At 41.5% G+C, this 16,918-nt stretch overlaps 1 protein-coding gene across 4 annotated transcripts in view; it reads right to left on the bottom strand.

The window, feature by feature from the left end:
- PPP2R3B (protein phosphatase 2 regulatory subunit B''beta) overlaps nt 1-14,131 on the bottom strand; it is a 37,033-nt gene extending 22,902 nt beyond the window's left edge. Inside the window, exons 1-2 of one of the 4 annotated variants that reach the window (XM_082220109.1) lie at nt 13,985-14,131; nt 12,109-12,611 (exon numbers count right to left, since the gene is read on the bottom strand). In XM_082220109.1, the coding sequence (XP_082076235.1) occupies nt 12,109-12,444 (336 nt within the window). In that variant the 5' untranslated portion in view covers nt 12,445-12,611; nt 13,985-14,131. Of the gene's footprint in view, nt 1-1,159; nt 1,790-12,108; nt 12,612-13,506; nt 13,861-13,984 lie in introns of those variants that run through there. The other 3 variants (XM_082220111.1, XM_082220110.1, XM_082220112.1) reach the window with 3 other exon arrangements.
- Nucleotides 14,132-16,918: the final 2,787 nt, after the last annotated feature.

The following is a 16,918-nucleotide window of genomic DNA, read 5'->3' as shown; positions in this document are numbered from 1 at the left end:
TAAACAAAGCTTTGACAAAGGGGGAGACACAGAAGATCCAGGCCCAGTGCAAACGTTTCATAACTTCAGCCCTCTGGGCCACTTACTAACAACACCCCTGGGACTACCCATATATGTATAAAATGCTGCAGCAGGAAGGCTAGGTTGTTGGGGATTCTGCCACCCTAGTTGCATGCCTGCACACATGCATCACTATTTACTCCAACTTAGTAAGTTGGGAAGAATAGCATTCAGCAGATTAACATTTCCACTGATACCTGTGTGAGGAAATGAGGCATTATTATTATTAATATGCTGCCCATCTGGGCAACTCACAACAAAATATTAAAAACACAATAAAACATCAAAAACTGAAAACTTCTGAAAGTGCAGAAGGGGTGGGAGAGATGTGAATAAGATAAATGTAGACTTTAGCAATTTAGCTTCCAGTGTCAAGCTGCCCTCCAGTTGAAAGCAAGATGGTTATTAGATTCCTAGCTTTGAGGACAAAATTTCATTTTTCTGTCTAACTATGCAATTTTGAAGATGCTCGCATCAACTAAATACAGCTTTGTCAGGGTGGTGAAAGGCAGGGTGAAAAGATTAAACATTAAAATGCATGGTAGTCATCAACGTATTATATCTGATTATAAGCAACTAAGGTCAGTATTTTCTCCTGATCAGATTACAATACTATACAGTAGAAAATCATGGTAAGTTGAGAAATAACATTCACTTATTTATAACACGAACTGGATAACATTTATAACAGGATGCTGGACATGAACTTTAAAAATGAATTTCATTATGCAAGTGGCCAGGATAGATAAGTATGCAAATGACTATTAATTGTTTATTTTCTACTGAGCAGTTTCACATTCATAGGCTAAAAAAGGAACACTTATGCTGGGGAAAGTTATATTGTTCAACACCCCCCTTTTACAAACGGAGTGTAGCAAACAGCATGTCTCAAGGCAAACAGTAGCAACAATAACAGGAACAAAGTAGCCATATTCAAATGCAAGTGTATTTGTTTTTAAACTAACCTAATAAAACCACTTGGGCTTTTCAAAGTTCAAGGCATATCTGGCTAGTTTCCACTCAAACAGCATGAACACCCCCCAATCCCTCAAAATATTACACACACACAGTCCAGTCAAACTCATAATGGTAAACAAACCTGGACTTGCTGGAAAGCTTTGAGTCTCTTCTTGAATCTGGAAGGCAGAACAAAATCACATCCCCGAGCTAGCAATGCCAATTCCTTTCGTAGATCAGGATCTTGCCGTAAAGAAATCTCCTTTATCCTCATGTTTTCAGATTTCATATACTGCTTGTGCGTGTACCAGTCCAGGCACTTGAGTTCCAGTAAACAGCAGAGTCCTATTATCACACAGTGCCACTTAAAGCAGCAGCTGCGTTTTACTTCTGTGTTATTCTGAGAGCGAGTTCAACTTAGCCTGCTCCATACATTAAAAGGGAACTTGGCTAGAACTGCAGACACAGATTGGAAAGTCACTTTGGGAGCCTGCCCCTTACTCCATGCATTCCAAAGTCTTAATGGTATGGTAGAGTACGGAAAAAGACACAAGCCTGTTATAAAAGTGGCACTTCAAAACCATCAATAAAAGTAACTTCCAATTTAGTGAAACCAACCAGGGAGGAACATGAAAATACCAGACGTAGCGGTTTTGTAGCTTCCTCTCTTCCCCTTCCTTTTGTCGCAAGTCACAACTGCTCAAGTCTCAAAGTAGGCTATTGAAGGATTAGGGCTTGCAGGCGCTTCCAAACTTGTAAAGCCCTTTGAGTGTTTTGTATGTCAGAAATGAAAGCCACCTTAAGATAAACTGTGGATCTACGTGCTTGTTTAAAAATAAGCAGCTATAGAAATGCCAAAGCAAAAAATAAAAATAAAAAGCTTAACTCTTTTTTTTTTGGGGGGGGGATATTTTTAAGAGGGAACATTGACATGACAATAAATAATGGTTATTATTTGGCAATCAATTACCCTTTATCCTTTATTATTTTTCTGACACATTTGAATGAATGTATTTCTTGTACCCTGGTTACCCTAAATATTGATATGTAATTTATACACATTGGATTTGAATTTGTGTGTGTGCATCTTCATTTACCACATAATGGCTATATCATATACAGCCACAAAAATGGAAATATTATGAATGCCATCCAACAAAATAGTGGGATGCAATGATTACTGGCCACGTAATGGGACCTCTCCTACCTCTCCCATCCCTGTGTATTTGTTTTGAGGGTTCTGCAACCCTACAGTGAAGATCTGGGGAGGTCATGGGGCAGAGGAGAGGAAGGGGAAGTTCTGTTGCTCACTTAGTTGGGTACCATGCTATATAAATTGGAATAAAATACCAAGTAAATCAAATGTTTCTGAATTCTTCCTAGAAAGTTTGTGACAAGTGTGTGTATGTGTGTTTAAAAGGCAAGTAAGAGTGGGGGAAGAATATGATAGAGGTGTATACAATTATGTATGGTTTGGAGAAGCTAAGAAGCTGCCTCATACTGAGTCAGACCATTGGTGCAACTAAATCAGTAATACAGTGGTACCTCGGGTTAAGAACTTAATTCGTTCTGGAGGTACGTTCTTAATCTGAAACTGTTCTTAACCTGAGATACCACTTTAGCTAATGGGGCCTGCTGCCGCTGTGCGATTTCTATTCTCATTCTGAAGCAAAGTTATTAACCCGAGGTACTATTTCTGGGTTAGCAGAGTCTGTAACCTGAAGCATCTGTAACCCGGGGTACCACTGTATCTACACTGACTGGCTCTTCTGGGTTTCAGACAGGAGTCTTTTCCAGCCCTACCTGGAGAAACCAAGAATTGAACCTAAGATGCTGTGCTAATTAGTGGTGTCCATTCCTGTTGAGACATTTTTCTCCCCCTCTCATTATGTTAGAACTAGGGGACAACCTATGAAGCTAAATGATAGAGGAAATTCAGGACGAGGAAGCAATTCTTCATAGGTACATTGTTGAACTATGGAATTCCCTCCCACAATATGTACCAATGGCCACAAATTTGAATGGTTTTAGAGGAGGATTATATAAATTTATGGTAGATAATGATTGTTGCTGAGGTTCATAGGCAGGAGAGAACTATTCTGATCATGGGTTTGTAACCTTTCAACTGACACTTGTCTAGCCGCTATGAGAACAGAAAGGTGAAATAGATAGGCCTGGCCTGATCCAGCACTCTTCTTATGTAAGATCAGTGATGGCCTGATGTTAAGAGTGAGTCAGCTGAATCACATTCCATTAATATAATGAGAAATCAGGGAGGGAATAGCTTCTATGGCTTCTAGTTAGAAAATGGTTCAACAGACTGATTTGAAACTTGACAGTGTAAGAGAGAGATGTTTGAGGATGGTTCAGGCCAATTTTGGTTAGACAGGATATGAAATGAATTATTTTGAATGGGTTGAGCAGTTGATGAGAGACACTAGCATGTTGAAAGGTGCTGTGCCTTTCCTTGCATACACTTTGCTGGTTTTCTGGAAATATTTTTCTTTTTGTACTTACTATCTTTTAGGGGAAATGGTTTGTTGTTAGGTCAAAGAAAATGTCCAGTATGCTTTTGTGTAGTTTTTATTTAAAAGGCATTATTCTGGCCAATGTTAGTCTCTGGAAGTTTAGAACGTTGCTGTTACTAGGCAAGATTCTCAAAGCAAAGGGCTCACTATAAAAAAACTTGAAGCATTTACCATCCAGGTAGGCCAGGAAGTTAGAAATTAGGTTGGAATGGAGATGTGAAGAAGAAATCACAGGAGGCAAGTGAAAATAGTTTGAGAGGCATGGGTGGGAGGGATATCTGAGACATGCAGCGGCTGGATTTCTGAAGGGCAACGTTTGAAGGCAAAGGAGAAGGCAAAGGGAGAAAAGAGGAACCAATGTTTGTTTCCAATTGGAAGCCTTGTATTAGAGGGAAGAATTGAATGTGGGCAGCAGGGCTGCCCCAATTGAACACTGTGAAGATTCCATTCAGTACTTTCTCATATTCATTTTTACTGTCTGCTGCTTGTTTACTTCCTCTCCTTTACAACTGTGTCTATGTCCTGGACAGCTGATCAAGATCAGAAGGATCACTATCGTGTCCCCTGGAATGCAAGGGATATCACCCAGCCAAGGAGCTGAGTCTGTGTGCCTTCACCTCAGCCAAAAGTACAGGCACTGTCTCTCTCTCCACAGCATAACTGGGACAGACAACTCTGAAATGCTGGCATCCCAGGCGGTTGGCTAATGGGGATAGCCCTGCCAGGAAGAACAGTTTAGCTTTCTGAAAGGGGAGCAAATTGGCAAGCATATACACAAGCATAGCTGAGATTTGTGACTTAAGAGTAAAATACTAGCAGAATGGATCTGGTTCCAATCCCTATACAGTAAGCCTGCAACTTACATGGGGGTTACATTCTGGAGAGTGTGCCTAAAGCTGCAACTGTGTGTAGTCAAAATACATTGGATTCAATGGGACTGCCAAATTCTTTTTGCCCCTGACACATGCCCTCTTTCTAATTAAAAAAATAAAAAAATTGTCAAGAACGTAAAGCTGAATGTGCACATCTTAAATGCTTCTAAGTTGCAGGGTGACTGTATTGCTTTAGCAGACAGTGAGATTTCACTTAATCCAGAAGAGTAGCTTGTAAAAGCAAGAATTTAACATGCAAAACAAACTTTAAGGTTTTCCTTATGCTCAATGAAAAGTTGTCGAAGGTACAGCCTGTTAAATTATATCCTGTTGAGTAGAATGAGAGTTATTGAAGTAACTGGAAAGCAGCTGCTAATTCTTCTGAAAAATCCAAAGAACTTCAAGAAAAACTATGTCACTCTCATTCGCCAGCAAACTAATATAACTGTGGGATTATCTTGCTTGATCATTTCCATATAATGGCAGTGCAATAGGCAGGAAAAGGCAAGTCTATCAAAGGCCAGCTAGCTCCCTGTTTAGGAAGGGAAAGGAAACCCTCCTTGGGTGATGCATGTTGTGTTATCTTTGTCGTCTAAACAGATCCATCATAGGAAAGAGAGTGTCAAGGGTTTTAAAACCTAGAGGAGAAAACCTATTGTTGAGAAAGAGCCTGCAACTAAATACTGTAACCACAATTTGGAGGTTTGTGTCTCCCTGCAGTGAGGGCATAGAAAAGAGTCTCTGTGATCCTGATGCCTGCTTCTAGTTTCTCCTTGACAGAGGGAGAGGCTGGTAGAATACATAGCATCTCATCAGGCCCAGAAAGGGAGCTGAATCGACTACCGTATTTTTCGCCCTATAGGACGCACCGTCCCGTAAGGCGTACCTAGGTTTTTTGTTGGGAAATAAAGGGGGGATTATTCCCCCCCCCCAGGCGCGGGGCTGGGGCAGGGGAAGCCCGAGCTTCCCCTGACTCCAGCCCCCAGAACAGGCAACTCTCCACAAGCCATGGGAGCCCGGCACCAGGCTCCCACGCCTTGCAGAGAGCTGCGCGAAGTCTGGGTGCATTGAACTCAGCGAGCCCAGCCTTCGGCATGCAGGCAACTCTCCGCAAGCCGCGGGAGCCTAGCGCTGGGCTCCCGCGCCTTGCAGAGAGCTGCGCGAAGCCTGGAGAGCGAGAGAGGTCGGTGCACACCGACCCCTCTCGCTCTCCAGGCTTCAGCGAAAGCCTGCATTCGCCCCATAGGACGCACACACATTTCCCCTTCATTTTTGGAGGGGGGAAAGTGCGTCCTATGGGGTGAAAAATACGGTACTTCTTTTCCCACACACAATTGGTTTGAGAGGTCAATTTTAGGCACCAATATTTTTCACACAGATAACCTGATATTGAGGATTTTGAAAACATGTTGTATTGGAATTTGCTTCCAGAAGAAAGCATATTTGCCTGTTTAAAAATCTCACTCAACTTCTAGACCCTTCTTGCCATCTTTCTGCTGACAGATGTCTGCTGGTGAAGACAAGAGAAAGGTCCTTTTCAATTGTGACATTTTGAACCAGTGTTCAAAACTCCCATTATTCTATGCACATTTTGCAACAGGGAATTTAATTAGCGCTAGCAGTTTCTGAGCTCTGGGTGCAGTACTGCATCTAAGATTTCAGATTAAAACTGCAGAGTGGAAGGAAAGGAAGAACTTTTTCTGCCTCCCCACTTCCAGCTACTCCATGAAGACTAGAGAAGAGACCCTTTTAAGAATATTAGGGGGGTGGGCAGGGGAAGGACTAGACCATGTGAAAAGTAAACATAATATTTTAGTTGCAGTTCATTCATTTTCAGCTTTGTATTCTTGTTATTAAAAAAGTGTGCCTAGACATTCCATTCTTGTGCCCATAACCTAGGTTTAAGGTGCAGTTTCTAACACTGCCATGAAGCTTCCTGGGTGACCTTGGGCCAGTCACTGTCTCTCAGCCTAACGTACCTCACAGGATTGTTGTGAGGATGAAATAGGGAGAGGGAGAGAACCATGTATGTCACCTTAAGCTCCCTGGATAAAAGGTGGGATCCAAATGTAATGAAGTAAATAAAGCCAGGCAACATTTTGTAGCAAGCCTGCACATCAGTCTGTGTATATAAACTATAATTGCAAAATATCATTAAAGAGCCAGACCCAGGCATTGGGCCTGAAACGCTCCTCAGTGAACCCCAAAAATGTCTCCTCACTATTACACCCACAGGAAGCATCTCTGGCAAGGGAGGGAGGGGGGGAGGGGACACTTTAAAAAGAGGTCCCTTTAAGGTCAACTTTCACTCTGAAGGAAATGGCATTATGCTCAAAATTATATGATAATCACACAAGTAGGCAGATAATTCTGGATTCCTTCCAACAGATATCTAACACAAAACAGCCAAGAAATGGGAGGGAAATATTCACAGAAGAACTCAGTGTGGATGAGAATTCATCTGGGTTCTATACTCTCTGACGGCATCCCAAGGAAAGGAATTAAATCTATGAAAGACCAAAGAATATCCAATCTGGAGGCACAGAAAGAACTCAGAAAAACTTTACCAGAAAAAAGAGTGAACTAAGAAATGCAAGCATTGGCAAGACAAATCAACGGACAAAAGTGGCTGAAGTTAAGGCCTGCAGTTCATTCATTTCAGCCTTGTATTCTTCTTATAAAAAAGCGTGCCTAGACATTGCGTTGTTGTGCCCATAACCTAGGCTTAAGGTGCACTTACTGGGTAGCTCCTAGCTTTCATATCTCAGTTTCTAACACTGCATAGTTTCCTCAATGCCTGCTTTTAAGAATAGACATAAATCAAGACACAGACATATCAAGGCAATTCATCATAAATAATCTGTCTTGTTTTTTAACTAATCCTTTCAAAAAAGTTTTTACTGAAAATAAAGCTTTTTTGGGGGGAAACTATATTATGATAAATTGCACAGGTACCACCTTAATATAAGTAACACTTCTGAACAGACATGTATAGGATTGCCCTGCAAAACTTGCAGTTTTGGCCTTCAGAGTCTCACTTTAATTATAGCGTCAGAACCATTTCCTGTACGTTCTATTCTGCTGCTTCCATGGAGTTACTGCAATTTAGGGAATGGAAGCCTGGAATGCAAAGTCAGCTTTTAAAAAGCCACACATAATACTTCTGTGCAGCTTTAAAAGCTGAGTGCACCAGAATTGCAGAACATGAGCAGAGAATGCCCAACATACTATGTAGACACTATTTAGAACAGGGCCAACCAATTGCACACAACCAGAAGTGTAGTCATAGCGATATTATCCCCCTGCCCCACAAAACAAGTGGTTGTATGTTAATCAAGTAAAATAAAATAATAATAATAATAATAATAATAATAATATCCATTCCCCTAGCAGGGCTCCTGCATTTTAGAAGCTCAAGCACAGCTTTCCCTTGTCTCAATGAAATATGAAAAGGTCTCTATATGAAATAGAGTAATGAATAGAAGATGCTAGTTTGGTAAGTTGAAGTACATGGTATATGTTTGTTGAAAACCTTTCTTTTCTCACAAGCCTTCTAAAAAAAAGTCTTGGCTTTTATGTTTCAACAATTCTATGAACAGTATTGTGTTTTAAATTCTATTTCTGTACACTGCTTGGAGTATTCTCTGGAAGTACAACAGTTTATACATTATGAAAAAAACAAATTATGTCTTAGCACTTAAGAACCATAAGCAATGTTCTGCTAATACAATGGGACTTTATTCCTCCTTCGTGATGTAGCCCTTATATCCTCCTTTATAAATCTGCTTGGGGCCCCTCCAGAATGGCAAGAGCTGGGTGGAAAATCAGCAGAATTGTCGACACACACACCCTCACCCTGATTGTCCAAAGAACCTTTTGGATTCAACCAGCATCTAGAAAATGTAATTTTCCTAATTTCTAGAAGTTGATAAAAACAAATCACAATCCTAAACATTTACAATACTATGGCCTGGCCTGATTGTAATGGTATGGCAAACTATAGTGTAGCATGAATAAGCAAGTGTGCTGGAGCACAAGAAAATTGTGGCTGCTTCACTCCTGCCTTGCTATTGGGAGGTAAGTCAGTTTACATCTGAAACCAGACTCAAGGTTTGTGTTGCTCTGAACAAGCCATGAGCTATAACCAAAGTTTGTCTTGGCTTACCACTTGTGCTTTGTCGCCCGCATTGTGGATATACAACAGTTTTTCTTGCTTACACTGGGATCTCTTTAGCATGATGATCAGGGATAGCAAACATGTATCTTTAAGAATAGAAGATCTATTTTTAGCAAGATGATTAGCAGGAATTTGATGCTTGCCCTTGAAGACAACTGTTCACATAAGCTATATTTCATAAGAAAGGTATGAATTCCCATTGCCACTGGGATGAAAATTTTTAATTAAACGCAAACTTATTTATGGCTCAGTATCCACCATCCTAAGTTTGAAGAGCATGGCCAGAACACTTCTCCCAATCTAACACTCTCCTTCAAGGTTTAACTCAAAATGCTTCCTGTCACTCTTCTCAACTGGATATGGCACAGGGCAAGTCATTAGTATGGTACCCATTGACACATTTCTGTCTGCAGAGGTCTTCTTTGACACCTGCAGGGTCCCCCCCCCATCCTTCCTCCATTGATATTAGGCTTGAAAAAGCCCATATACTGGCTATTTTAAAAAGGCTTCTTTCAAGCCTAATTGCAACAGGGAAGGGACAACTTTGAGGGTCCCAAGTAGGGAGGTAACAATTAATCCTTCCCTCTCTCATTGCAATTGGGCTTGGGGAAAAAGCGTTCTGTTGTCTCCAATGGAAGGTTTATTCTAAGCCTAAACATTGCAGGGTGTGTGTGTGTGTGTGTGCAGATCTTGCTGGGGTTGAAATTAGCTAGATTTTTTTTTTTAATACAAAAGCTTGGAAGATGACCCATAAACCCAATATATCTAATCAGAGAGTTATGAGAACAATTGGGAATTATCAAAGTGACAAAAAGGTTAAGGAAATACAAGCCAAATAAGAGATATATACACCACAATTAGAAGTTTGTGCAATGTCAGAACTGCAAGGAGCTGCTTCTTTTCTAAACAGCCAGAACTGCATAGACAGAGCTATATAACTGTTATAAGCAGTGCAACTATATCCACCTGCTTGTGTGTTATGTCTTGTTTAGGTTGTAAGTCTGACAGCGGAGACTGTTTTAGTACTGATGTTTGTAAGTTGCTCCAAGAGCCGTTTTAAATGTCTTAAGTGGATTACATGGAAATAGCTGGAATAGGGACCGATTACATGTAGTGCTTATAAATACTGCGTATGGGAAATATGCTTATAACCATTCTATACTTACACAAGCATGCCCCAATTGTGTATTTTCCCCCTTTGCATTTTCCTCCCATAAGCCCCTCAACGCTTACAAGAATACTGTAACTAATCAGCAGGTTTTACTCCCAAGAGATTACATTTGAATGCTCACACACTGTACTATCACACTAATTTGCACCATTTGCAGCTTCAAAGCAGCCTCCACTAGCCCACCAGCACCCTAGCACTTTGTCAAGATATCTGCAATACCAGAACTAGACAAGGTGCTATCAGGACTGTTGCTACCGTTCAAACCATCAGCATATAAACTGAAGGAGAAAACGGAGGCACATTTTTGGTATTGATTGTTTCCGGGACAAGCTCATTGGAAGAGAGAGAGAAAAATTAAGTAGTTTTCTATTGGCTGGGGCTAGATATGATTATATTTTTCCAAATTACTGTTTCTCCTCAGGACCTTAATAAGAGGTGGGTTAGAAATTTAAACAAAAAAAGCTTTGATCAAATATTGGCCTTGCTCCCTGCCCCCACGCAACAAGACAGTGTGCGAACTGTGGGTTCTATGTCAAAGTACTCTTGCAGCCACCCTGGAGGGTCACAGTTTCCCCACCCATGCCCTAGAAAGTAAAGTGGCATTATGAAACTGGTTGTCAGCTTATAACATAGAGTACTGGTCAGTTGCTAAATATAAAAACAACTGTTTAAGAACTAGTACTTGAGTTTGATTTTTCCTCTTCCTTTCCTGTCCCTTCCCCCTTGTGTTTTGCTTTTTTATATTATATATTGTAAGCCTTAAGGCAGGAACAGCCTTGTTTTTATTGACTGCATGTAAGCCATCCTGGAAACCCTTTTAGTTGAAGATTGAGGTACAAATGCTCTACATAAAATCATCATCATACTGATCTTTTACAAGATAAATATCAAAACTACAGTCCATGAAATCAAGGCACTTCATATTTCAAAGAGTGTTTCGGGATATTATTTCACAGTGTATCATTCTTAATATGTGAATACCACAGTTAGAAACAGTAGACATAGTAATAAAATAAGCTCTAATTCTGGTTTTCATTTACAGCATTCCACACTATTTGAAGTCCTTCGTGAATGGAGGAAGCCCTAACAAGCAAAGAATGTTCATTAAAAACAAAGTCACTAATGAAGCCATGCTTGTGGTTCTGTACCATCAGTGATGCCTGGTATGCTATTCATTAGACAGAGACCATTAACAGCTGATGCAAGGTGCCATACAAGGGAGCAAGTGCTGACAACTACAATAAATAAATCCACAGGCTATAAATAGCTCATATCTGAAGGAACTGAGGAAATGGTATCAGCTGCATGGCATTCTGAATACTGCCACAGCTGTTAGGTTCTTTGCTCTGCTAGAGTGTAAAAAACTGAAGTTCAACATAACAATAAAGGAAGACAGAAGACAAGGCCTGAGAGACATCCAATACAATAGGTGGAAGTCAACCCTAGCTCTGCTCAAGAGCAGACACATTGGTGATAATAAACATGACAGTTAGACCCATTGAAATTAACCTAGTCTGAATAAGGTTCAGTTGGAAGCAACCCAGTGCTACTGCCATCAGCAATGAAATTTATTTCATATTAGTGATTCATCATAAGCATTTCCATGTCTGCTAGTGATATGCTGGAACAACTGCCGATACCCCACAACCTCGCTACCTAAATGTTTACAAGTTATAGGGTTGAGCACTTAAAAGTCACTTCTATTGTTTGTTACAAAACCAATTGTAGTAACACCAAACACGCATAATAGTCACTATTTTCCCCCATAAGATACTTTTATGATTTCTGCTTTTCCCATGCCTAGAAAGTACGGGCCTGAGCAGCTCTTTTCAGTTTGCTACACCGCTTTCCCAGGGAAAATGTGCTCTTTATAGAACTGAATTGGAGCAAACATCAATCTGCAAAAAAACCAACTGACCTTTGGTTCAATTCATTGGTAAAGATCAGGTTTCCCCAGGGGAATGCAGCAGGACAAGTGAAAATCTGGATGAGCCCTCATTTCCAGTTTATAATGGGGGAAAACAGCTGTATGGAATTTCCTACAGACCAACATGCTCAAGTCACATCTAGATTTTATTTTAAAAGGTTGATTTTCCCCCCAAAAAACAAAGAAGATTCTTGCACTCTATGATACCTACAAGGCCATTTTATTATTGATTTGGGGTTAAATGTTCATTGCACTAGTAAACCATGTGTAGCTCACAGCAGATGAAACTAACCTTTACAGCCCTTATTTGTGTCCAAAATGACAAAAATTGGTGAGTACTATAAAGCAAACATTCATAGCTTATCTTAAATGTGCTTAAATGGGCTTACCTGCCCAAATAGCAAAAAACCACTTACACTTTTGGTGCTTGAAGATCTGCGTTTACCTCGAATATTAGAAAAGCTCCTTGGGCTTGTTGGTGTCCCCAGTGGGAGAGCAGTAGACAGATGAGGAGGGCTTGTGGTAGTCAAAGTAGACATCAAATTCCCCAGCATGCTTTGCTTCGAGACATAATTTATATGGCCAAGAAAATGTTCATTGTTCCGAGCATCACCACTACCGATTTCAATCTTCTCCTTGTTAGTTATACTTCTTAAGCAGTCCTTGAGCATCACTTGAGTTGAGGCATCACTCAACCAGCGCAAAAAGAGTTCGTCCACTTTCATTTTTACTACAGGCTTCAGAACTGGCATTTTTTCTCCCTTTCTCTGCTTTATGCCTCAACAAAATGGCTGCAGTTCTCAATTCAGATTCTAGAGTTTTCCACCTTACTTCCTGAAAAAACCCCCACAGTATTTCTTCAGAAATTCTGGTGTAATGCTGTCGTTCATTTATATACTGCTTTTCGGGTCAAAGGAACCTAAAGCAGTGAGAAGCATATTAATACCAAAGAAATATACAACAAACACACCTTGAATACAATTAAAACATAAGATAACCACCAATCATACTGGACATGCACCCAAGGAGTTGCATTCATGCCCTTGCCACTGATACAGCTTCCCAACCTACCATTTCTCACTTGGAAGCCAGGTTAACTCAGCTCTCATGACCCTTTTTGCACTGGCTGCTTCACAAGTATCAGAGAAGGAGAGATTTTAGAGATAGGTATAAACAGTAATGATGATGCCCTGGTGTGATGGTTTTATTATCCTTTATTTTATTCCTTTTATCCTTGATTCTGGCTTATATTGAGTGTGTTTAACATCCATAGCATAATACATTTTTATTTATAAATGACTTATTGTATATCTTTGTTTGAATTTTTGCAAAGGCCTCAGACCATAAGCAAAGAAGGTTTGATCTGGCTACAAAATTTCAATATAAAGATATTTCATTTGAGAACATATTAGGAAAACACCAAGGGAGAAAAATGGAATAGGTCTAAGATTATGAAGAATCACTATGCTTAGAAAGTCAAGGTAATTGTAATCTGTTTTAGTATTTTAACTTTTGTCTGTTTTAAAGTAGAGTTGTTTCCCCTCCCCTCAATTTTAAGGTTTTATCATTTGTAAAGCACTTTGAGGGTTGTTGTTGTTGTTGTTTTTACAATCAAGCAGTATACACATTTTCTGAAAGAAATAACATAATCCTCCTAAAAGACAAGTTAACATCACATCCTTATAACAGATTAAGGCATACTGATCAAGGAATAAATAGTTTTTGCACCTATTTATGCTTATTCCTGTTTAGTTTTAAGGTTTAAGGATGTGTCAGTGAGTTTTTGAAGAACAAACTCATCGTGTGTTAAGTACCTGAGCCTCTCCAACCTGGGCGACTCTCTTCTGTTTGGGTGCCAGGCCTTTAGCAGCTGGGAAACGAGCAGGGAAACCTAACAATTCCCCGCTTGATGCGAGCCAAAAACTTCCCCTTGCTGAACAGCTGCTGGAAACAGACAGGGGCAGGAAAAGGGCGGCAAGGCTAATAAGCCACCCAACCTTCGGCTAACACACACGGGCGACTGTAAGCCAAGCACTGCATACGTTGGGCTACGTGGTTACAGGTGAATATGTTTCCGAGGCTTTGGGGGGAGGGAGGGGTTCCTCCAACCCCCCCACTGAAGTCCACCTTTAAAAAAGAGCCTCCTTGCACTTTGGATCCGCCCAGTGTTTATTTTATCCGCAACACAGCCGTGGCCACTTCTGCCTGCATCTCTCCGCGCCCACCGCCAATGTGTGAGGAGATGCAACAGGTGTGTCTTGTGAGGCGTTTGGCTCCAAGAGGTGAACTCACCTTTCAGGGTGGCTACCTGACTGCCTAGCCCGGCCGGTTTTCAGGAGTCTGTCCCCCCCCCTCCCTCGTCGGTGTGGCCCAGAGAAGCGAAAACTGCTTTTCCCGCCCCCGCTCGGTCGTCCTTTTAAAAAGTTAAGCGGTTCCCCCATCTCCCCCTTCTTTTGCGCATGCGCGCCTTGGGCACGCATGCGTTCTGGGGCAAATGAACCCAGGTAAGGGACGCAGGCGTGTGGGTGCGCGCACGCGCACGCCAGCAAGGCGGCGAAATCGAAATCGCCGTTGTGATGACGGCAGGCGGCGGAGCACTCTGATTGGCTTGTTCGCTCGCGCCGCGGAGCGAAGGAAGAAAGCTCGCCGTTTACTGCCGCGGGGGAGGGGCGGGTCTGAATGATTGACGGATATATGGGTGGGTGTTTATGTGAAAACTGGCTCACTTTCTTGACCGCTCTGCAGGGGCTTTTTGAGTTCTCTGCTATGGATTCGCACATGTATTTCAGGCTACAGATTCTCTGCCGATCTGTAAAATGGATTTTTCTGTTTTCTAAATGCCCAAGTCTTTAATAATGTGATCTCGTGATTATGTTCCGAAATACATAGTATGGCAGTGTCCTTGTTAATATCAACCAAAATGTCACAACATGAGTTCTCCATAGTTTCATTGTCTTGGATGGAAGGGAGAAGGAAAAACTAGCTTGAAATTCATAGAACTTGTATTGGTATTCATCTTAAGCTAGGAGCTGTTTATGCACTATTCCTTTAAGCACACCCACCCACCCGAAACCTGGGAATTGTTGTTTGTTAAGGGCGCTGGGAGTTACAGTTCTGAGAGAGGTAAACTACAGGCCCCAGGATTCTTTGAAGTAATAATTCAAATGCAGCTAACCACTAAAAATGAATGAATGTAGTCAAAGGACTTGTTAAACAGCCCAGGGGTATAGTATTCCATAGGCTGGGTGCCACCACAGAAAATGCCCTAGTCCTGATTGCTGTCAGCTGTGCCTCATAAGGTCAAAGGATCTGGATCGGAGCCTCATATGAGGATTGGAGCATGTGGGAAGGAACATACATACAAGTCCCCAGGTCCCAAGCCATCTAGAGTCTTAAAGGTTAACAACAGCACCTTGAACTGAGTCCAGATACAAACTAGCAGCCAGTGCAGGTCACACAAAATTAGCATGATGGAATCAAAGTGTCTGGCTGGAGGATTTTATACTAATTTGAGTTTTGAGCACTTTTCAAATGCAGCCCTACACAGAGTGCATTATGGGGCCATAGATGTATTGAAAGACGGAACTGTATACAGTCTCTCATATCACAGATGGTATGAAAACTGGACTGGGGTGCACACCAAATCCCAATGTGTTTGGTAGCTTTCTGCTGTGTATGGATATTGTCATGTTCCAAGGATATCCACCCAACAATAACTCCTGGCTTGTGGAGCATAGTTCCCTAAGAGTGTACTGATGGCTGAGGTGAAAAAGCTAGCTGTCTCAGTCATATGGTGCTGACTCGCCATCGTGTATCCAGCTGCTAAATTCCATTAAAGTGGAGTTAAAAATACATTAAATATTTTCCTATTGCGTTGCCATGTAAACAGCTGCCGCAGTTGCCATAGGGATGTTGAGGGATTGTAAATTGAGCAGAACGTGGTACGTGTGATAGCAAATGAGAGGAGAGGTGGAGCCAGGCAAAAAATAGGCTAGTTATATGATGCACAACATAAGCCACCTACTAAGTGTCCATAGAACAATTACATTTTTTAGAACCCTTTCCCAGTTGATCTCTTGTGCTTCAGTTTCCGTATTGTGAAAAGCTACAGTTTTAGTGCTTGCCATCCAATCACCAGGACCAAATGTAAAGTGATGTCTGTATTTGCATGGTGGTGACCATTAATACAAGTGGGCTGGCAAAATGCAGTTGTAACACACTGAGGTGTAAGTCCCGAATCGATATCTCATTTTGTACAAGAGCTAACGGCATTGTCTTAAGCCACTGATTTCTAAACTGGACTGTAGGGAACCTCACAGTCCCTCAAAAGCTCAGCAAGAAAACCTTGATGAAGAGATTGGCATCCAACAAACCTAGCTAGTGCCTGACATGTTGTATCTTTAGATTTAGATCTTATGATTTGTGTGGAAATTGTTTCAATTTGGTTGTGCACTTTTTGATGTGTTTTATTTATTGTTTTGTGACGCGGGTGGCACTGTGGGTTAAACCACAGAGCCTTGGACTTGCCGATCAGAAGGTTGACGGTTCAAATCCCCGCGACAGGGTGAGCTCCTGTTGCTCAGTCCCTGCTCCTGCCCACCTAGCAGTTTGAAAGCATGTCAAAGTGCAAGTAGATAAATAGGTACCGTTCCGACGGGAAGGTAAACGGCGTTTCTGTGCGCTGCTCTGGGTCACCAGAAGCGGCTTAGTCATGCTGGCCACATGACCCAGAAGCTGTACGCCGGCTCCCTTGGCCAATAAAGCAAGATGAGCGCCGCAACCCCAGAGTCGGCCACAACTGGACCTAATGGTCAGGGGTCCCTTTACCTTACTATTTATTGTTTATGACTTCTGTTATGTTTGTAATTATGTAAATCTTGTCATGTTGTAAGCTACCTTGAGCATAGTTTCAGCTATGGAAAGGTGGCATACAAATAAAATGATGGTGATGATGCTGATGCTAATGCTGATGTGTGCCTTTTTCAGTCAAAGGAACAACCTTTCTAAGATGACATGGGGGGGGCAAAGGCAAATGTAGGTGAAACAATTAATGTAAATTGATGGCAACACGAGAACGGGCAGCAACACGAGAACGGGCCTTTTTTGTGGTGGCTCCCCATTTGTGGAATGCTCTCCCTAGGAAGGTTCACCTAGTGCTTTCATTATACAGCACACCTTTAGGTGCCAGGCAAAAATGTTCCGCTTTAACCAGGCCTCTGGCTGATT

Source organism: Podarcis vaucheri, assembly GCF_965113315.1.
Source record: "Podarcis vaucheri genome assembly, chromosome: 4".
Classification (NCBI taxonomy): domain Eukaryota; kingdom Metazoa; phylum Chordata; class Lepidosauria; order Squamata; family Lacertidae; genus Podarcis; species Podarcis vaucheri.
The sequence above is the reverse complement of the archived record's forward strand: the minus strand, read 5'-3'. Positions and strand labels throughout refer to the sequence as shown.